At 43.0% G+C, this 21,759-nt stretch overlaps 1 protein-coding gene across 3 annotated transcripts; it reads left to right on the forward strand.

The window, feature by feature from the left end:
• The first annotated feature begins 1,738 nt into the window (after positions 1-1,738).
• On the forward strand, positions 1,739-21,049 carry SLC39A3 (solute carrier family 39 member 3). Of its 3 annotated transcripts, XR_012472098.1 has the most exons (4): positions 1,739-1,810; positions 4,990-5,319; positions 8,691-13,058; positions 13,208-21,049. XR_012472098.1 is itself a non-coding variant. In XM_074204599.1 (3 exons), exons 2-3 carry the CDS (start codon positions 5,110-5,112, stop codon positions 9,429-9,431), a joined length of 951 nt encoding a protein of 316 aa, XP_074060700.1. In that variant the 5' UTR covers positions 1,739-1,810; positions 4,990-5,109; the 3' UTR covers positions 9,432-21,049. The 3 variants fall into 3 exon arrangements, 2 of the variants coding, with proteins under 2 accessions (XP_074060700.1, XP_074060701.1); XM_074204599.1 differs by having other exon boundaries at positions 8,691-21,049; XM_074204600.1 differs by lacking the exon at positions 1,739-1,810 and adding an exon at positions 2,007-2,088 and having other exon boundaries at positions 8,691-21,049.
• Positions 21,050-21,759: the final 710 nt, after the last annotated feature.

Raw genomic sequence — 21,759 nt, forward strand, 5'->3', positions numbered from 1 at the left:
TAAAATTACCTTTATAGAGAAGAAAAAGCAGATAAAGAAATGGAATGATTTGTACAATGTCAAACAGCTAGAAATTGAACTTTGATCTCTTGTCTCCAAGTCCTGTGATTTTTCCATTTTATCTTGATGGCAATAAATCTACAGTAGAGGTCATCCAGTCCTAAATTGTAGTGTGGTGTGAAAATTTTGCACCCTGTCATAAGTCAAATCAAGGAAACAAGTCATCAAAGTGTATGCTATGTATTGGGTGCTGTACTAAGCACTGGAAAGGACTTCATAATGAGAAGAGGCATATATTTTGTTTGAGGAACAGCATAAGTAGTTCAGTTTTCCTGGAATTTACAATTCTTAAAGAATATACAAAGAAAAGTGAAAATATTTGATGCCCTCAAACTACTAACAGAATAATGGAGGAGACAATATGCAAAGAACTATGTACAACAAGATTTATATAGCATAAACAGGAGATCATTTCAGAGGGAAGATCACATTGAGGTGAACTGGGAAAATTTTTTTTCAGAAGGTGGGATTTTAACTGAGACTTGAAAGAAGTCAGGAGGAAGAGATGAGGATGGAGAGCATTTCAGACATGGAAGACAACTGTGAAAATTTAATGAAATGGCCCATAGGGTGTTGTTTGTGAGGAAGATCAAGGAGGACAATTTCATTGGCTTACAGAGTACATGGAAGAAAGTAAAGTGTAAGGAGAGTGGAAAAATAGAGACCACATTATGAAGGACTTTAAAAGTCAAGATGATTTTATATTTGATCCTAAATCACTGGATTATATTGCATATTGGAATGATATGGTCCTATATTAACAGCTAGGCAATGCAGTGGAAAGTGCTGGGCCTGGAGTCAAGATGATTCATTTCAGACATTTACCAGTGTGATAAAGCTAGGCAAGTCACTTAACTTTGTCTGCCTCAGTTTCCTTATCAGTTAAATGAGCTGGGGAATGAGGAAATGGCAAACCACTCTTAGTATCTTTGCCAAGGAAAGCTTAAATAGGGTCACAAAGATACGACTGAACACATAAAAACAAATCATACTAGAATTTCAGGAAGATCACTTTGAAAGCTGAATGTGGAGTAAAGAGAGATGAAGCAAGAAAACCAGTAAGAAGGCAGTTATGAAAGCTTGTACTAGGGTGGTGGCGGTGTCAAGGGAGAGAAAGAGGCATATAGGAGAGATGTCATAAGGAATGGATGGGCCTTGGCAACAGTCTTTAAACTCCCACTAGTTTTTCTCCCTTCTGGGAGAAAAAAAAGTGGCTTGAGCCTTCGTGTCTATATAAATATGAGCTATTATTTGTGGTTATTTTTTCAAAGGAAGTCTTCCTCCTTCCAAACAATGCAGTAGGTTTGCCCACTGTTGGGAGTTGGGTAAATAATCTGTGAAAGGTCCAAAGAGAATCCTTGAGTTCAAGGGAGATTCAGCACCATCTCTCTTGGACAGCGTTTAACTCCCTCCCTCGCCGTTCCCCACCCCCCCCCAGAACCTTTCCCCTACAGGTAGCCGTTTCTCTCCGGGTCCTTTTCCTCGGAGCACCCTGCAAACTCCTAGGGGAGAAACGCTTTCCCTAAGTCTCATTCGTCGGAATGCCTGAGTGGGCGGGAGCAGGATGAAATTGATAGTCTCCTAAGCCAATGATTAGCGAGACTACGTCTTGTGGCGTGAGAAACCACCAATTGGAGGATAGCGTGGCGACAAGGGCGGGATAAAGTGCCGTGAAGGGGCGGGATCCCAGGCGTTGGCTGGCCGACGGTGGAGGCGGCGACTTGGCCCGGGGCGCTGCTTCTGGTGGGAAGTAAGTGGCGGCGCCGACCCGAGGGCGGCCGGGGCGGGAGGCGGAGACCGCGGGCCGGGGCTGTGGAGGAGGCGGGCCGCGGGAGCCAGGCCGCGGGGGCCAGACCCACCGTCCCCGCCGCCTGCCGTCGGGCCTGGGTCCTCGGCCTCTGCTCCACGCTGCCAGGCCCGACCCCACCCCTCGCCCCTCCTCGCGGCTTGGGGGAAGGGGCTGAGCGACCCCGTGATGGGGGGGGGGCAGAGACCCGGCGAGGGGCAGGCCGGAGCCCCCGAACCCTGGTGAGCCCCTCCCCCTCGCAGCCGGGCCTCAGTTTCTTCTTCTGTAAAATGAGGGGATGGGACTAGAAGCTTCCTTCCCAGCTATCACGTGACAGGCAGGATTCGAACCCAGATACCCCTGACCCTAAATTCAGAGCCCTTAACACCGCATCACCCTCCCTAGAGGAGCATCCCAGATGACGGGCTGGAAGGAGCCTTAGAGATTATCCCTCAGGGCCAGGCGGGCACCTCCATTTATTAAAAAAAGCATTAAGTAGGGGCAGCTAGGTGGGCAGTGGATAGAGTCAGGAGGACCCGAGTTCAAATCCGGCCTCAGACACTTCATAATTACCTAGCTGTGTGGCCTTGGGCAAGTCCCTTAACCCCATTGCCTTGTAAAAACCTAAAAAAAAAAAAAATCATGGATAATTAGCTCCAGTGCAGCAGGAGACCTTTCCCAGGCCCCTCAGTCCTGGTGTCCGTCCCTGTCAGGTTACTCTGTATCTCTTTTGTTTACTTGTGTACCTGTACTTGTAACTATGGAAGTCTATCGACAAACTGTGGAAAGTAAGTGGTGGAGAGGATGTTATTATGTTTCTGGCGGAGACATCAAATCCTCCATTGTAGCCTCATGTGAGAATTGTTTTGTTTTGAAGATACAAAGAAAAGCAAAAGACAATCCCTGCTCTGATGGGGCTCAGTTTAAAAGAAGATAAATTGGAGATAAGCATCCCGGGGAAGGCACTTAGAATTAAGGGGAAAACAGGAAAGCATTCATATAGACAAAGCGGTAATTTAGCTGGGACCTGAAGTATCTCTCCTGTTGGAATGTAAACTTCTTGAGGGTAGGGACAGTTGCATCCTTTTTTGGTTGGGAGGGGGTTATCCCAAGCAATTAACCTGGTGCTTGATACATAGTAAGGTATAGCCTAGATGCTTGTTGCTTACTTGATCCCTCTCACTGAATAGAGGAGGAAACTTGAGTCCCAGAGAAGGTAAGGTGACTTGATTTCATGATTTTAACTGGTATGAACTGCATTTGAGCCCAGGAACTTGAACTCTGAAGCCAGCATTCTTCCCATTGTATTACATTTGAAAAATGTTTTACCTGGAAAGAAACTTCAAAATCATTTTATGCAAACCCTTTGTTTAGACTAAAGGTTTTGTCCAGAATCCATCAATCAATCAATCAATATTTTTAAACCCTTCTTAATGGCAGGGTTGAGTCTACAGTCCAAGACTCTTGACTTATAGTCATTCTCTTAATTATAGTGAAAATGACATTCAATATGGCATTGTAAAGTTGTGAAGTGCTTTCCATACAACCCCGTTTAATAGACAAAAAGACTTAGGCCTAAAAGGCATATGTAGATTGTCCTAATAATGTCTAAATTTATCTGAGTCTCAGCTTCTCCCTTGGTGAAAAATGAGGTAGGATTGGTTTTTCAAAGGCCTAACTTGGACACTAAGCTCATGGGAGAGAGGACTGGGGAAAGATCATTTGTTTCATATCTCAGAGATGTGGAGACTAAGGTTCAGTTGGTACATATCCAAGGTCGCACCAGTAGCTTACCCAAGTTTGCCCAGATATAAGCCTGGCTCAAGGCTTGTTCTGACTCCAGATCCAAGGTTGAATGATGCCATTGCTCAGGCCCTGTTTTCCTTTAGTGCCATTGCTTACCAGATTCCCTTTGCATGCTAAGGAATTTAGACCTGTATTTCCTGAATTGCCTTCTCTCTCAGATCTCATTTGAGTCCTACCCATGCTTTACATACATTTATATGGACCACCTTGGGAGTTATTTTTCCTTTTTTTGTAATTCCTTCATCCTCCCTTATGTACTTTTCCTGTCCTATTACATATCACATCATATTTACAAAGCACTTTCCATATATAGCCTTATGAGATTGGCAGGGCAGAGATTGTCATTCTTGAGGTTCCACAAGTTCTGCACAGGTTCTTATGAGCTATGACATTCAAACCCAAGTCTTCTTTTGGTCTCTATGTTCAACATACTCTCTGCTCTTTTATATTGCTTCTGTGTACATGTCTTATCACCACCACTGTTAATAATACTTTGAGAATCTTTAGTTTCATTATGTGGATATTCCCTTTATTAATTCAGATTGCCCACCACCTCCTCAAATGACCAGATGCAAATAAGTCATTGTTCCAGAAGCAGCTTGATGATACATCTCTCTCTCTGGATCTCATTTGACTAACACATGTATAATTCATCCCTGAGCACATGCCCAAAGCCTTTCCAGGCTGATAGAACTGGATAAAATTTGCAATCTGCTGCTTTGGCTTCCTTTGAGAGCTCAGGATCACTTCCATGTTATCATGAGGAATTGGAATAGCATTTTATTTTTTCCCATTTAATAGTATTTTTTCCAATTACATGTAAAGATAGTTTTCAACATACACCTTTTTTTAAGGTTTTTGCAAGGCAAATGGGGTTAAGTGGCTTGCCCAAGGCCGCACAGCTAGGTAATTATTAAGTGTCTGAGACCGGATTTGAACCCAGGTACTCCTGACTCCAGAGCCAGTGCTTTATCCACTATGCCACCTAGCTGCCCCATTTAACATTCACTTTTAAAAGATTTTGAGTTCCAGATTTTTCTCCCTTTCTTCCCTCTTCCCCTCCCTCAGATAGCAAGCAATCTTATAGAGATTATACATATACAATCATATTAATCATATTCCCACATTAGTCATGTGTGAAAGAAGAATCAAAACAAAGGGGAAGACCATGAGAAAGTTCTTTCTCTGGATGTGGTTCTCATTGGAATAGCATTTTGGTGGGGAGATTTAGAGGCAAGAAGCAGTGTCATTCCTTATCCTTTGAAGTTGATGAACCCTTTATGACATATGGGTTGGAGAATATGTAGCTTTAATATTTACTTGCTTGACATTCACAGCTGCTACTTGGAAGCATGTGTCCCTGGATGCTGCTCTGGAGCCTTTAGCACTTCCAGAGAGTTGGCCTCTGCTACAATTAGTTTGGGACTGCAGCGGGTGGAACGTTCCTGGCTGTGAACATGACGAAGATCTTAGTAGCCAAACTGCTGTGCCTGGTGGGGGTGTTTATCCTCATGCTACTGGGCTCCATCCTGCCTGTGAAGATCATTGAGGCTGATTATGAGAAAGCCCACCGCTCCAAAAAAATCCTTTCTCTCTGCAATTCTTTCGGAGGTGGTGTTTTCCTGGCCACCTGCTTCAATGCCTTGCTCCCTGCTGTGAGAGAAAAGGTAGGAATGCTTGCTTCATGGGATGGACAGCAATGGAGATTTTCAGCCATAAGGTCCCCAGTGATTCATTCAACAGATTTCAGAGCATCTATTATATGCTTAATTGCTGAGCATAATGTTATAAGGGATTGAAAAGAACATAAGATGAACTTGGGTAAAGTGCTAAATCTCTCTGGGTTTCATAGTTTCCTCAGTTTTAAAGTGAGGGCATTGACAGCTTCCTTTAGGACTCTTCTGACTCCCAGTTTATGAGTATTACTAAGGAAGGGCCCTAACCAGTACAGAGTAATCTGCTAGCAGATCCCAGAGGCTTAGCAGACAAGTTGTGGTAATGTGTCATTCTCAGATTTCCCTGGTTCCTATAAAGGAGTAGAATACAGCTTGCATTGGGCAGCCTCTCTTCAGATCTGCTGCCTGAGGAATCTATTGTCATCTATAAGAGCCAGAGGAGGCACTTCCCTGTGCATGCTTCTCTCCCTCTCTTAGTGATCTCTGGGGATCAGGGGAATGAGGAGGAAATTCTTATAAGAGGATAAAGATTCCTGAAGTGTAGATGACCTCATAAGTCCCTTCCAGTTCTGATATTTTATTTTCAGTGTACTGTTTCTTCTGCCTCTGACATTATATCTTCTGTCTTCTAAGGAACTTTCCATTTCTGACATTTTATATTCTATATTTCAAGGTTCTGTCTCCCTCTGACACTGTATGATCTGTTTTCTAAATGCCCTCCTTCACCTGGCCTTGCAAACATTGCCTTCTTAGTTTCATCTAATGAGATCTGGTTTTTGCTCTTGAGTCAAAATGAAGTAACAATACTAGTCATTATGTGATATGCTGGATACAAATCTAAAAGGGGTGTCGAAGAAGGAGAGGTCATGTGGGCTGGGGAGGGTTTGGGAATAGATTTCTGAGGGCCTGAGGCTTGGACTGGGGCTTGGGAGGGGGAGTAGAATTTGAATGGGTGGTGAGAGAACCTTCCAGGTCAGTTGTACTGCATGAAGAAGATGAGAAGGAGCTCTGGGTTTCAAGAGGAACCATGAAGAGCCTGTCCTCTCCAAGATGGAGCATTCATGATGCAGAGTCATGGAAGCTACATTTGGAAGTGTCAGTACTTAGCAGAAATCCATCTTTATCTTCTTCGGATTTTCCATGAAATGGTCTACCTAGTTCAGAGATGATAACAGTTGTGCCCATCTATCATTGATGTTATCTAAGAGGTACCTTTTCCTGGTCCCACAATTAAAAGTAAGCTCAGTGGGTATAATTCAACTCAATCTCTGTCCTCTGGTTCTGATCCCAACTCTCCTTATGGTTTACTTCCCTAATTCTTGTGTGTATGTGGGGGGTGGGGCAGCCTGAACCTTGACCTCAGATCAGCAAGGTACCAGTGAATGCCTCTACTCAGCCAGTGACACCGCCAGGTAAGAAAGATCCAGGAGCAGATCTCATGCTTGCTATTGCTGCAGTGTTGGAGACTCGGTTGATCTCTCCCTGTATTTAACTGCTCATTCTTACTATTCCCTCATTGTGGCTTACTATCATATGGATGTTTGTTTGCTCCCTGACCTGGGGAAATGCTGGTGTAGTCAGCTGCCACTTGATTGAGCTGTTTCCCTTAGTCCTGTTGTGGCAGGAGCTTCCTGGGAGACAGCTGGAATGTTGCTCTCTTCTATCTGTACCCATTGGTGTCTGCTCACCCTGAGATACTAACACTGGTTTCCTGATCCCCTTATCTCCACTGTCATGTCTCTCACAGTTTGCTGTTTGCCATTTTTGTGATGAATGATTCACCTCTGTTCAATGGGGCTGAGGGGCTTGAGGCCTCAGAGATTTCATCCAGCTTTTCAACAGGACATGAGTATGAATGCTGGGAGAATTAGAGATATTCTCTCTTTTGAATGTCCTGCAATGGGAATGAGGATCTGTCAACATTATTGGATGCATGTTACACTTTTCTAAAATCCTTATCTGATCTCATATTATTCTTGAGTATTATATTATTTTTTATATTTCTTATCTCTCTCTGTTGGACTAAACTCCATGAAAGCCAGAATTGTCTTGTCTACATTTAAGATTTCCCTTGATGTCTGGCCCAGTACTCTGGCTCCTAGTTCCCTTTCCAGTATTTCACCCAGTAGACAGTTAAAAAATGTTTATTGAATTGAATTGCTGGTTTACCTTTAGAGCCTCAGTTTGCCACAGAAATATCCCAGATTAACCACATGTGGGAAGTGTAACCTGGTATTTTTTTTTAACTATCACCACTAGATTCCCCCTGGGCTATTTCCTTTTGAAGGACAATAATTTTAATAGACTTCGATTTTTTATGTTGTTGGTCTTGAAATTGGTAGGTTTACTTTGAAATCACCCAGGCTCTAGACCTCAGAGTTATCTTTGACTTCTTACTCCCTACATCCAATTAGTCACTAAGTCCTGCTAATGTTACCTTTGTAAGTTCTCATTTATCTTCTCCATATATATATATATATATATATATATATATTATATATATATATTTTCTCACTATCCCATTTTGGTTCAGATCTTTTACCTTATTCCTGAATTTTTACAATAGCCTTAGTTGTTTTCCTGATTCCAGTCATTCCCTCTCTAACCTATCCTGGAAAACATAAAAAATAGTATGTTGACCCATTTAAAACTCCTCCATGCCCTACCATGCTGAAGCTAATTGTCCTAGCATAACATTCAAGATCCTCCAGAATTTAGACCCTACCCATCTTTCTAGTCTTACACATTCCCAGTTTCCTAAATGGTCTATTTACCATTCATATACTATCTGCATAGTTATTATCCTATACATATAACATGAAATTTTTCATCTTTGATCATGGAATATCCCTTCCCTTTCCCACTTCTCCTATCCCCTACTTATCTATAGTAAAATCTTTTTTAGCTTTTCAGGCCTGGTTTGTATACCACCTTAATCACACTAGACTTGTTCATATCATTCAGTCGTTCATCAAATGAAGCATAGTAATATATAAATAAAATGCTTTGTAAACAAAGTATTATATAGCTGTTAACTATTATTACCAGCTATAATTATCTTTTATTGTTTTGTGTTCTAGTTACTTTGGTATTTTCTATAGCCCTCTATTAGATAAGCAGTTTCCTAAAGCACAGGAGTTTGCACTTCTCTGCAATGTCTCACACATATTGGGGAGTCAGTAAATGTTTGATGAGTGAATATCCAGTGATGGCCTCTCCCCAAACCAAATCTGTTGCCATAGTGCCTTTGGTCTCAGGTACTGTGAAGAGGTTGACTTCCACATATTGGTTTTTTGGTGAAAATGGACACAATTATTTTACTTCTAAGTCTTTTATGGTTTTTCTTTTGTCCTTTGCTTCAGCTCCAAGAAGTTCTGAAACTTGGAAACATCACCACAGACTATCCCTTAGCAGAAACCATTATGCTTCTGGGGTTCTTCATGACTGTTTTTGTGGAGCAGGTCATTTTGACCTTCAGAAAGGAGAAGCCCTCATTCATTGACTTAGAGACCTTCAATGCAGGCTCTGATGTGGGAAGTGACTCAGAGTATGAGAGTCCCTTTATTGGAAACACCCGTGGACACAACTTTTACCCAGAGCACAGTCATCACTCCCATGGCCATGGCTTAAATGTTCAAGAACTCTCCCGTTCCAGCCCACTCCGTCTCTTCAGCCTCGTCTTTGCTCTTTCTGCTCATTCTATCTTTGAGGGTTTGGCCTTGGGTCTGCAGGAGGAGGGGGACAAAGTCATGAGCTTGTTTGTTGGTGTTGCCATTCATGAGACATTAGTGGCTGTGGCTCTGGGAATCAACATGGCGAAGAGCTCATTGCCAATGAAAGATGCAGCCAAGCTGGCTGTCACAGTGAGCTTGATGATCCCTCTGGGCATTGGGATTGGTGTAGGCATTGAAAGGACCAAGGGGGTGGCCAGCAGTGTGGCTTCAGTGCTGCTACAGGGCTTTGCAGGAGGAACTTTCCTTTTTGTGACCTTCTTTGAAATATTGGTGAAAGAATTAGAAGACAAGAATGACCGTCTCTTGAAAGTTCTCTTTTTGGTATTGGGTTATGCAGTCCTCGCAGGACTGGTCTTCTTCAAGTGGTAGGTGCAATGAGAAAAGTTTCACTAAAGCACTTCAACCCTTTTATGGAGGCTCCAGGAAGGTAGAGCCCAAATCTGAAGGATGTTCCTTGCTCTCCCCCACCTCCCCATCCACCAGCAAGCAAAGAGGAAGAACTGCCATCTGTGAGCAACTTGTACAGAAGAGGAAGTGTTTCCTCAAACTCATTGCTCAACATCCCTGCATGTTGGGCCTTCAGGTGGTGCTGAGCATGTGGGCTGCCTGTGTATTTTATGAGTTAAAACTAGACATCTGGAGGGGATCTGTGGCCTGGCAGAGAGTTTTCCTGCAGGTTAGAATATTACCCTCCAACATATATATATATTTATCAGTTGTGTGTGATGCTATTTTCTTGTGGTGAAAAGCAATGTGACCTCATGACTGAAGAACATGAAGGAAGCAAGAGACACAAGCTGAGATGAAGACTGGGGAACAGATTGGGTAAACCACCCCTCGGCATTTCATTCATATCTCTCTCTTACTCTCTCTCTCTCTCTCTCTCTCTCTCTCTCTCTCCTTTTCCCTTCTCCTTTCTCTTTTTTCTTCTCTTCCCCCTCCTCTTACTCTTTCTTCTCCTCTCCTTTTCCTTTCCTTTCTCTTCTCCTCACCCCCTTCTCTCTTCCCCCTTTTTCCCATCCTCTGGGTTAGAATTAGCATCATTAATGTATGGATCTTCCAGGTCTTTGGTCTGCCTTTGACTGGACCCCTCAGAAGTCTCCTCTGCTTCGGTTTCAATATTTTCTGGCCATCCTGGCCTTGGTGATCCAAGAAGACATTGTTGGTAGGATTTGGGTAGAGAACGCCAATGGCCGGGGTCACCAGAAGTGCAGTAAGGTTGCTGTTTGAGTACTTTGTTCACCAGCAGCCCAGCCTAAGGGCAGTTACCAGCATTTAAATGGAGTGTGCTCTGCTTGCTAAAGTTACATGCTTACCACTGATAGGAAAAAGGGAAAGGGGGGGCGAGGTGGTGGGAGAGTGTTTGTACACATTCTTCTTCCTGCCCTAGATTTGCCAACTTTTGAGCCACTGTCGTGTTTTCTGTTTCATACTCTCTTGCTAATTTCACAGGAATTTTCCTTCCTTCTGGTGACTTGGGGCCACCGGCTTATTCCAGTCAGTCAGGAGGACTTGATGAAATCTGTTGGGGGCCCAGCCACAGCCACATACCTCCTGTTTTTGCCAGGAGGGCAGGAATGATGTAGCTTGCCCAGGAAATAGAACTTGGAGGCATCTGAGGATGAAAGGGAATGAAGGCTGTATTCCTCAAATACAGTCAGGAAATGGCTCAGATATCCTTATAAACTAAGAATCAGGAAATGCCTGTGTACAGATAGTTTTTGGTTTTAATTGCACCAAAGGCCTGGATTTAATTCATCTTTGTTGGAATAAATTGGTTTGGAGACTATGCTTGAAGCCAGCTTCCAGAAAGCTGATTAGAAAGTGGCCCAGCTGGTGGTCCCAACACTTGTAGCCACTTCTTTAGTTCCCTTCATTTTTTTCTCCCTAGCTCTTGGAATCAGGTATTGATCCATTCATTCACTCCACATACTCCCCACAAAAAAAAAAAACAAACTCCACCCAAACCCACATTGAACTGTACCAACCTCTTCAGAGGCCCAAGGGCCAGGGAAGTAGATTGAGATAGTCTTGAGGCTCCTCTAGTTCTAGCCTTTAGAGCTGCTCTCTGTTTGTTTGCTACACTGAAACAGAGGAACCAGTGAGAAGGATTTACTCCTGAGAAGTCTCTGTTCTGTTTGGCTCCTGATGCTCTAATTTTCAGGGACTAAACTTTGCCTTCTTCTGTCTGATTTAATGGAAAGGGTCCTAGGTCAGAAGACCAAGCCAATAGCTTGTGATGACACCCTTTGTCAGGTTATTATAACTCTCTAACCATCCTAATCTGTAAAAAGAGGTAGATGTACTATATAAGGTGCTCATTTTAATACTCAAGTATAGTCTAATTTCCCTTCCCAGTCTAATGGACTATATTTTTCATTCCAAGTTCCCTTTAGTCTCTGACATTCAAAAATCTTTAATAATCCCCTTAAACTCTTCATAGTCCGTTCTGTTTTAAGGTAACTTAAAAACACAGTTCTTTAAATCAGTTCTAACCCCTGATTATTGGTGCCACTCTCACCAACTGTCAGGGCTAATAAAAACAACTTAGCCAGCATTTGTTCCCCTATTTTCATGGGAGGCAATGAGTGAAGAAAGGAAGCAGGCTGCAGTAATGCTATTCTTCTAGCCCATGAAGAGGAAAGCTGTCCTTTCTGGAGACCTCCATTCCAGAGGATCCAGACAATTTTCCCTGGTGTTTTTGCTTTCCATAAGCTGTATTCCCCCTACTCCTGCTCCTGCCTCTTCTGTTACCATTTGCTCAGGAGATGATGAGAAGACAAAGCGGAGAAGATGTGACTTCAGTCCTTGAGAGTGTCAGCATGGTGCCTGCATGTTCAATCCCTAGTGCTGTGCTGCCTTACACCCTTCCCCAATCCTTCACTGGCTCCTGAGCTCAGGGCTTGCTTCACAGATGTTTAGTATGGGTCAGGGATTGTGCCAACCTAGACTGATTCATTTCCTTAGCTATTTCCAGGATGTAAATAGCTGCTGTGCGATCCCAGTTCAGTTAGACCTGAACAAGCCCAGGGAGGAGACAACCCTTGGAACAGGTGACTTTTTGGCTTTCCACTCTGCTTCCTTCCTTTTTGTTCTCTTTCCTTAACTATTCAGAAGGTCCTGTGCGTACAGTCAGGGAGTTATCTTTTGATGATTATAAATAATATAGAATTCATAGTGGCTTCTCTTCAGATTTAATGGGCATCTGTAAATAGGTATTTATGTGAACTGCCCTACAGACTGTTATTCCTTATACCTTTGCTCCTAAACCCCAGAGTTAATATTAGATATAATTGAGATTTAGTGGTTTTGTATGTTCAGATGATGGGTTGCTGTATTTTTGTTGGACACTATTCTCCTGAGGCAGTTCTGCCAACCCTGTGCTTGGAGCATTCTTTTTTTTTTGCAAGGCAATGGGGTTAAGTGGCTTGCCCAAGGCCATACAGCTAGGTAATAATTAAGTGTCTGAGGCCGGATTTGAACCCAGGTACTCCTGACTCCAAGGCCGGTGCTTTATCCACTGTGCCTCCTAGCCGTCCCTGGAGCGTTCTTGTTTCAGATGTCAGGAGGGTACTCTTCCTTCTTTGCTCTTAAATGAGTAAAGTACAATATTGCCTTGGAATACTTATTTTGCTCTTTGAACTCCTATCAGAGGATGACTGGTGACCACTACTTTTTGACACCTTTGAACAGCCCCCATGTCATTAGTGAATTCTTCTGCCAGGAGCTTTAGGTGAGAGATTCAGAGGCTGTCTTAAGGGCAGCTGAATAGGGAGGAACTGCTAAGGGATGACTTGGGTGTTTTGTTGAAGAATTTGAAAGAAAAGAGGGGTGAAGCTCTTTTCCTAGCTGGCAAAGAATCAGGTACTGCCATAAGGAGTCTAGTCACAGAAATAGAGGTTCTGGTGGAAAGCAACTTGGGCCACTGCCTGCATGTCCATATCACAAGGTGGCAGCTATATCAAGAAATGGACAAGACTGTCAAGCAAGAATTTGGTGAGTAGGTTTTCTGGGCTTTTTAAGAACTCAGAGAAACAAGTTTCTCCAGTCTGGAGGATCTATTTGCTTGTTAACTCATGAAAAGATACAAGATTAATCTGCCCCAGTGACTCTTACCTGCTTTTTTTTCCCCTCTGCTGGATCAGAGACTCAGAAGATGCTTTCACCCTCTGGAGGAGTGAGCCATGTGGGCAAAACTGCCTCCTGCTCATGTTGGTACAATTGCAGAGCTGTTGTCAAGTCACCAGGGTGGAGGGGAGGCACCTTGGGACTGCCAGGAAGCTTGTTTACCCTGTTGGAAGCTCACCTTCCCTGCAGTTGGCCTATTTGCCACACGGACTATCTGAATCAGCACAGACAACTTCTCCAGCAGAGCTGGCCCAGCTTCCCTCCTGGTGCTTTTGCTGTTTGATCAGTTCTGATTGGAAACGTCCAGACCCAGCACCATGTTCAGCTTCTTCCACCCTTCACCTGGCAGCTTGCAGGGACAATTAGAAAGACATTTTTGACCTTTTGGGGCCTCATCTGTACAACAAGGGAGATTGGGTTAAATGATCTCTAACGTCATTTCCAATCCTAAATTTTTATTTTTCTGATTCTGTTAATTCTCTGCTTTATATGCTGTACATATTATGAGTGAATATTAAGTTCTTTCTAGTCCCAAATTACATATTTGAATTTTTATATGGTGTCTGGATATGTATGTGTGTGGGTGCATGTATACATGTCCCCACAACAAGAGCCCTCTCAGCGTTGTGTAATGCTGTGCTTAGTCTACACAGCTGGGAACAAATTAGCTGCTATTCATACCTGCAGATCTTCAGTCCCCTCTGTGAGACACTCTCCTTTTCCTAGTGTCTCTCTGTCTCTCTTCTCTCTCTCCCTCTTTCTGTCCCTCCCTCCTTCCCTCCCCTGTATTTTTATTTCTCTAGGATCTTACATGAAACAACAGAGCCACTGATTGATTTGTTCCAAAATGTGGAAGAAGAGCATGCAGTATAACCTGTCTCCTTTTAATGAATTCATATCTTCTTGATTTTGTCCTGATGACCTCCTTCTTTGCTCTAGAGTTAAACTGGAAAAGAAGCTTCCTATCTGATAGCTCCTCTGAACAGCCAGCATCATTCATCCCATCCATGCCTCTGACCAGAGTAGAGTGTCTGTCTACCTGGTCTGTCTGACAGGAAGCATAGAGTTATGGAAAGGAGATTGCATTGGGTGCCAAAGAAGCTGATTTTCCACTTTGGGTTCTGCCTCTCCCTAGGCCCAAGGCCTTAGGCAGTCACCTAACACAATAGACAGTGAAGGCTCATGGTCCCACTCTACCCCTCATCAGGTAAAGCATTTCCTTCTGCTGGCCTCAGTGTTGTTCCATGTAAAATAACCTGGTTGTATGGCTCCTTCCAGCTCTAAATCTGTCAAATAGTAACTGACCTTTATCTAGTGTTTTAAGGTTCCCTAGGGTTTTCCTGACAGTAATCTTATAAGGCAAATGGAGCAGTCATCCCCATTTATGCATGAGGAACCAAAGGGTCAGAGTGAAAGGAACTTAGCCCATGGTAGTAACCAGTAAGAATTACAGCTCAGCTTCAAACCCAGGTTTTCTGAGTCCAAATTCAAATAAATTCAACAAATATTAAGTGCCTTCTTACTATGTGCAAGCTACTGTACCACACTAAAACAAAGGACTTGGGTTAGATGAGCTTTAAGATTGTCTTTCATTTTAAAGGTTTCTATTAGCTAATGGTCATAGAAAATTTAAAAAAATTAATGTTCCCTGGTCCAAGTTCTGTGTTTAGATGCCTTCCCTCATTGTTGTCTAGGAAATCAGTTTGTAAACCATATTAAGGATTAAAGACAGAATGGGACCATAACATTCAACTGGAACTGTAATGGAGATCCTTTTAGAAACAATGGGATGGATCTTTGTTTGAACAAGAACAGGAGTATTTATTGAAACTCCGAGTACTGGGACCAGGCAGGCTTTAAGCACACATGCAAGCCAATGTGCAAATCCCTTCATTGTTTTAAACATTTTCCTTTGAATGAAATAGCCCATGGAAGCAGAAATGTTTGTTTTTCAATATTTTTTCCCCAGAAGTTTCTGAAAAGAGAGTGGATCCTGGGGCAGAAAAGTATGTGTATGTATGTGGGGGGTGGACCTGCAAACTCCCTTGTAAGAGAGTGGGGGGTTGGGTAGGACAGACTTTGGATGTTCCTGACTCAAGGTGTGAGGATCCCCACCCCTTAGATTGATTCTTTTTTTGTTTTTCTTTTGGGGGGGGGGTTGCAAGGCAATGGGGTTAAGTGACTTGACCAAGGTCACACAGCTAAGTAAATGTTAAATGTCTGAGGTCATATTTGAATTCTGTGCTACCTAGCTGCCTTGATTGATTCTTAAGGAGCTGAAATCTGCCCCATTGTGACCTCAGTGAATGCCAGACTACCACTTAATTCAGTGTTTATTCATTAAACATTTGGTGTCTACTGTATGCAGAGCCATAGACTACAGGACAGGGTACAAGATGTGGATGAGGTGTCCCTGGCCTCCTGGGATTTACAGTTTCATAAGGGAGTCAGACACAAGTACAGATGATGAGGGAAGCCTGGACTTGTAGAGCAGCTGAGCAGTGAGGGAGGTTTGGGGCCGTCTTTGCTGCTCTGTAAGTGGGTCAGGGGCAGAGCAAAGTTGTGGCCCTAGAAAGGCCACAAGGGGAGGGGAGGATCAGGAGCAGGCCCACTGACTGGTGAGGAAAATAGCAGAAGGGTGGCATGGCAGCCACAGGCAGCAAAGTCCAGAATGCACAAGATCTTTGGGGACTCAGAGGAGGACAGTTTGAATAGAAGGTGGAGTGGATGAAGAAGAAAAAGAGAGTGGGAAGATATGGTTCCCTAGGTAAGTATCCTGGTAAGGGATAGGTAGGGTGCAAGATCAGGTTTTCCTTAGTCCACAGTCTTCTCATAGGGCCCTGCTGCCTTCATGTGTATTGTTTTTACCCTCTTCTACTCCTTGAGAAAGAAACATTTAGGCAGTCATTCTTTTCTAGCATATTTCCACATATCCCTGAGAGGAGATTGGTCTCCTTTTGGTCGTTGTCCACCATAGGCATTCTTATCAGTTCTTCCCTGTCCACAGCCTGGCCAAACAATATCTGCCTTTGCCCCTTCTCATCCCTTACCATTACAACTCTGCTTAGAAAGTGAGCTCCTTATATGGGAATTTATTTTGCTTGACTAATAAGCAGATTTGTCATATGTTTTCCCTACTGGGAAGGAAGGTAGGGCCTTGAATACTAGGCAAAGAAGGTTTGAGAAACCACTGAAGATTTTGAGGTACAAGTTACAAATACAAATCTATTTGTATAAAGATTAGCCCAGGGGCAGCTAGGTGGCACTGCTGTGGATAGAGCACCGGCCCTGGAGTCAGGAGTACCTGAGTTCAAATCCAGCCTCAGACACTTAATAATTACCTAGCTGTGTGACCTTGGTCAAGCCACTTAACCACATTTGCCTTGCAAAAACCTTTAAAAAAAAAGATTAGCCCAGCACTGATATGAATGTGATATGAATGGATTGATTACAAGGAGAAGAAAATAGAGGCAGAAACATCTGTTAGAAGACTTGCAATATTCCCACTCTACCACTCACTAGCTTTGTGACTTTAAGCAAGTCATGCAAGTTCTCAGAACTCCAGGTAAATGGAATTCACAATGCCTGTATTTAAGGCAGCTTGGTAGTACAGTAGATAGACCTCTCATTTTTGGGAGTCAGGAAGACCCCATTTCAAATGCAGCCTGAGACACTTAAAACTGTTGGGAGACCTAGGGAAGTCATCTAAAGGTAAGGGATGAGAAGGGGCAAGGGTAGATATTGTTTGACCAGACAGTAGGCAAAGGCAGATTCATAGTGCCTACAGTAGACTCTCTTCTCAGGGATACATGGGGTAATGCTGAAAAGCAATGGCTCTGTCTGAGTCTTTCTCAAGGAGTAGAAAAAAGCAAGAATAATACACATGAAAACAAAGCACTCTGGGAAGAGTATGGACTAAGAGGGGGAAAGCCTCTAGTACTTGCTAACTGGAAGCATCATAGGGACAGATCATTTCACTTATCCAAACCTCAGTTTATTCATCTGTGAAAAAGAGACCCTACCCACAATATTTATTTACCTTCTGGGCTTGTTTTAGGAGTCATAGGAGGGAATATGTGTAGTAAAATGCTTTGCAGCCTTTAAAATGCTATATTTTATTATTTCAATACTTTGGATCAGGGCTTTGAAAAGAAGCAGCTTTTTGTGTCCTAGACCCCTGGCAGTCAGGTCAGTGAGGCTTATAAGTTCCCTTCTCAGAATCATGGTTTTCAGTAATGGAAGGAAATGGTAAATGAGGCTAGTGAAAACAAAGATGTTGTTCTCTTCCATCCACAACCCCCCTACAGTATATATACACAGGTCTCACTGGATGCCTTAGATGACCTAATTTCATCAGGGTGTGTATTCCACAAAGGCAACTCCTTCCCTCCTTTTATCCCTTTCTGGAGTTGCCAGGGTTTTCTGACCAACCTTCTGGTGAGCTAACCTTTCCATGCTTAGCTCAGTTGTTTCTCAGGAGACAGACACACATGGTTCTTCTCTGCTTGGTAGAACCTGTCATCATGAGCAGAGAGGCCATTCTCACAATCCAGTGAAGCATTCTAGGCAGATTCTATTGAGGGAATGATACAAAGAGCTGACAATTACCAAGCTCCTGGTGATTCCAGGTGCTTCAGAGCCATTGTTTCTTCTGAGGTTCCCAGGAGTTCTTGGAGGCAGGCAGACCTAGCCAGGGATAATGAGGCTCCATGAGGGGATATAACCTTGCCCTTGGAGATTTGGGTATGGGTCTTCTGACCCTGAAGACTTCCCACTGCTCCCCTGGTTAAGTGAAAGTCACAGAATCCCAGGGACCTCAGCAGCTCCTGACCAACATATACACAAAGGGAAAATTCAACTAGGTTAAGGTGTTAGGCCACCCCTAGGTGGAAGCCATTTGACTTTGAAAGACTTGTTCATCCTCTTCCAAAGACTAAACCCTAACACAGATGAAGAAACTGAGACTTGGAGAGATTCCATGACATACTTGTGTCATTTGGTGAGTGTCAGAGGTGACATTCAGACCTCGATCTTGTAATGATCAGGCCAGCCTTGTCCAAGCACCAATAAGCAACAGGATCCCAGAGCCAGAAGGCACTTTATTTTATTTTTTATTTTTTTATTTTTTTGCAAGGCAAAAGGGGTTAAGTGGCTTGCCCAAGGCCGCACAGCTAGGTAATTATTAAGGTGTCTGAGACTGGATTTGAACCCAGGTACTCCTGACTCCAAGGCCGGTGCTTTATCCACTACACCACCTAGCCACCCCCCCCCCCCCCCAGAAGGCACTTTAGAGCATATTTGGTTCAACCAATCCCCACCTAAGAACCCTTCTACAGGTCTCTGATAAACGATCTTGCAGGCTTAATAGAGAACTCATTCCCTCCAGAGGCAGTACTCTGGCCATTTAAATGATTTCAAATTTCTTATCTGTCTTTCCTACTCTCTCTCCTAGTTCTCTTGATTGACCTAACCTCCTTCCACATGAAACCCTTTCAGATTCTTAGGGACTTTAGAGTTCAGACGGTGTGATCCAAACCATCCCATTTCACAGAGATGGTAACTGAGGCCCAGAGAGAAGAAATTACTTTATAGAGACAGTAGGTAACAGAATTCAGGTTAACTCCAAATCCCGAGCTCATTCTATTATTTGGCCTTGTCTACCCTAAAGTCCACTATCATGGTCTCTCTTAAGTTTCCTGGACTACGGGTGCAACATGTCCCAGACTCCTCAGACACACGCTCTTCATTTTCCTTCCCTCCCTTGTCTTTTGGCCCCAGGTGTTCTCCAGACAGAAATGAGCCAGCTATTTTGTTGGGAGGGGGGGTATGTACTGAAGGAGGCAAGTAACTAGAAACAGCCAGATTTACTCTTCTCTTGCTGGAGACAATGAGAAAAGAAAATTATGGGGCGGTGACAAATCCTCTGGATTGAATCAACCGTAATAATAACGTGTTGGCGGCTTTGTTTTTCCTTGTTTGTGTTTCTATTGAAGAAGTTATTAGGGTGGGCTGAGAGGAGGCCCGCAGGGTGCTGGTAGATTCTGATTGGATCCCTGAGCCTGGGTTGCGTCAAGTCCTGGAAAAATGGGAACCTGAATCTGTGTTCATCCTGTCAGTCGTACCCTGGCACACTCTATCCCTGGGTCCTGCGCCTTCTATCCTGATTCCTGTCTTTCTGTGATTGGAGGGAAGAAACAGAAAGACCCAACTGACTGAAGACTACAGACCTTTCTCCTATCTAGGAGTGATCCATCCTCTTTATTGGTCTGCTCATTTGCAACATAAGCTCTCGTGTATTGTGTCTGCTTGACTGTGCACCTTTGTGATGGATGGTGGTGCATTTCTGGGACAGTCAATCAGTCAGTCAGTCAGTATTGGTGAAGAGCCTCCTGTGTACCAGACCCTGTCAGTTCCTGGCCTCTGGGAATCCAGAGTAGCAGGAACATAGTGAAGGTAGGGTGGGAACAAGCTTCAATGGAAAGAAAGTGAGTCCAAGGTTGGAGAAGTGGATTTTAAGATGGGTCAGATAGAATGGAGATCTCATTCAGATGAGGTCATATTGGTAAAGCAAGGCATCTAGGTGACAATGGTTAGAGCACTGGTCTTGGATTTAGGAGGATGGGAGTTCGAATTTGACTTCAGACACTTGTCACTTTTTAGTTGTGTGATCTTGGGCATGACCTACATCCAGGGCCATCTCCAGTCAAACTGATTCCTATCTGGCCACTGGACCCAGATGGCTCTGGAGGAGAAAGTAAGGCTGGTGACCTAGCATAGCACCCCTCACTCAAATCCAATTCACCTGCTTGTCATAGCTAATGTTGTGGTCTACAAAAATGAAGTACAAAAATATAATTATTATTGGTAAAGCATTAAGCACAAGGGGCAGACACAGGATTATATCAATGATTGTTCCCTCTTCTAGGAAAGAGTCTTGAATTTGAAGTCATTGTTATTGTCCTTGCAGCCAACATTTACACAACATTTAATAAGTATCAGACATTCAATCAGATACTTTACAACCATTCCCTCATCAGCATACCTTGGAAGCAGGGGCTATTATTATCTTCATTTTACAGATGAGGAAACTGAAGCAAACAGAGGGGAAGTGACTTGTCCAGGGTGACACAGCTAATAAATGTCTGAGGTTAGTTTTGAACTTGAGTCTTCCTGACTCCAGGTTGGGACTTTATCCACTAAAACCACTTGCCTGTCCTTAGCTTGTCCCATAAGACCTTACCCTACTACTTATTGGCTGAATGCCTTGGGACAAGTCAATTCTCTTCTCTGAGTCTCAATTTCCCTATTTATGGGTAGGGATCCAGACAGTAATTCATTGCTTTCTGAGCATAGGCCTCCTCAGTCCTGAATATGTCAAACTTTTAGAAAGGGGATGGGGTACAGTGGGCTGGTGGGAAGAGTCCTGACTTGGAAGTCAGGATGATTCTGGGTTCAAAGTCAGTCCCTAAAGCCAGTCAAATGATTTCCCCTCAGTTCAGTTTCTGTGTCTGTAAAAAATGGGAATAAGTATATCTATATCACTTATACTTCTGGGAGACTCTAGTGTCTTGGCTATAGCTGTCATTCTATCATGTCAAAATTTGCCTCCCTGGAACTATCTGCTCCTCTGAAGCCAGCTGCTCCCAAAGCTGCCAAGTAGAACAAATCTCTCCTTTGTATAATAACCCTTCATAATCATGAAAATAGTTAGCCTGTTTTTCTTCATTCTCCAAGTCTTAGATAAGATTTAGATAAGTTATCTTTCCCCCCTCAGTTTTTTTTATTCCTTTTTAATATTATTTTCTAATTAAATTTTGAGTTTCAAATTCTCTCCCTACCTCTAATCCCCTTCCCCACTTACTGAGAAGGCAGCATATATATATATATATATATATATATATATATATATCAATTATACATCAGAAGTCACGCAAAATTTATTTCCGTATTAACCAAATTTCCAAAGAGACAAGAAAAATAAAGACTGTGAGAAACTTATACTTCAATTTGCACTCAAAGTTCATCAGTTCTTTTTCTGGAGGTAGATAGCATTTTTTTCATCATAAGTCCTTTGGAGTTGTCTTGGTTTATTGGTTTATTGTATTAATAAGACTAGTCAAGTCTTTCACACTTGATCATCATTAAAACATGTACTCCTGGTTTTTCTCATTTCACTTTGCACTATTTCATATGGGTCTTGCTATGTTTTCCTGAAACCACCCCCATTGTCAATTCTTACAACAATTGTTCACCGTCACAATTTCATACCACAACGTGCAGCCATTCTCCAACTGATGAACATCCTTTTAATATCTAATTTCTTGTCACCTCAAAAAGAGCTGCCATAAACAGCTTTATACATGTAGATCATTTTCCTTTATTCTTTGATCTCTTGGGATATAGACCTACTGTCCATATTGCTCTGTCAAAGGGTATGCACAGTTTAATAGCCTTTTGGGCCTAGTTCCAAATTATTCTCCAGAATAGAACATTTTTTCATATGATTGTAAGGAGCTTTTATTTCTTCTTCTGAAAACTGCCTGTTTATATCCTTTGACCATTTATCATT

The sequence above is a fragment of the Macrotis lagotis genome, chromosome X (assembly GCF_037893015.1).
Source record: "Macrotis lagotis isolate mMagLag1 chromosome X, bilby.v1.9.chrom.fasta, whole genome shotgun sequence".
Taxonomy (NCBI): domain Eukaryota; kingdom Metazoa; phylum Chordata; class Mammalia; order Peramelemorphia; family Peramelidae; genus Macrotis; species Macrotis lagotis.

What these genes read in the sequence shown, in the direction of transcription:
- SLC39A3 (XM_074204599.1), top strand. Translation starts at nt 5,110, where the DNA reads ATGACGAAGATCTTAGTAGCCAAACTGCTGTGCCTGGTGGGGGTGTTT. An exon ending in TCCCTGCTGTGAGAGAAAAG is followed by an intron (nt 5,320 to 8,690) that starts GTAGGAATGCTT and finishes CCTTTGCTTCAG; the next exon opens with CTCCAAGAAGTTCTGAAACT.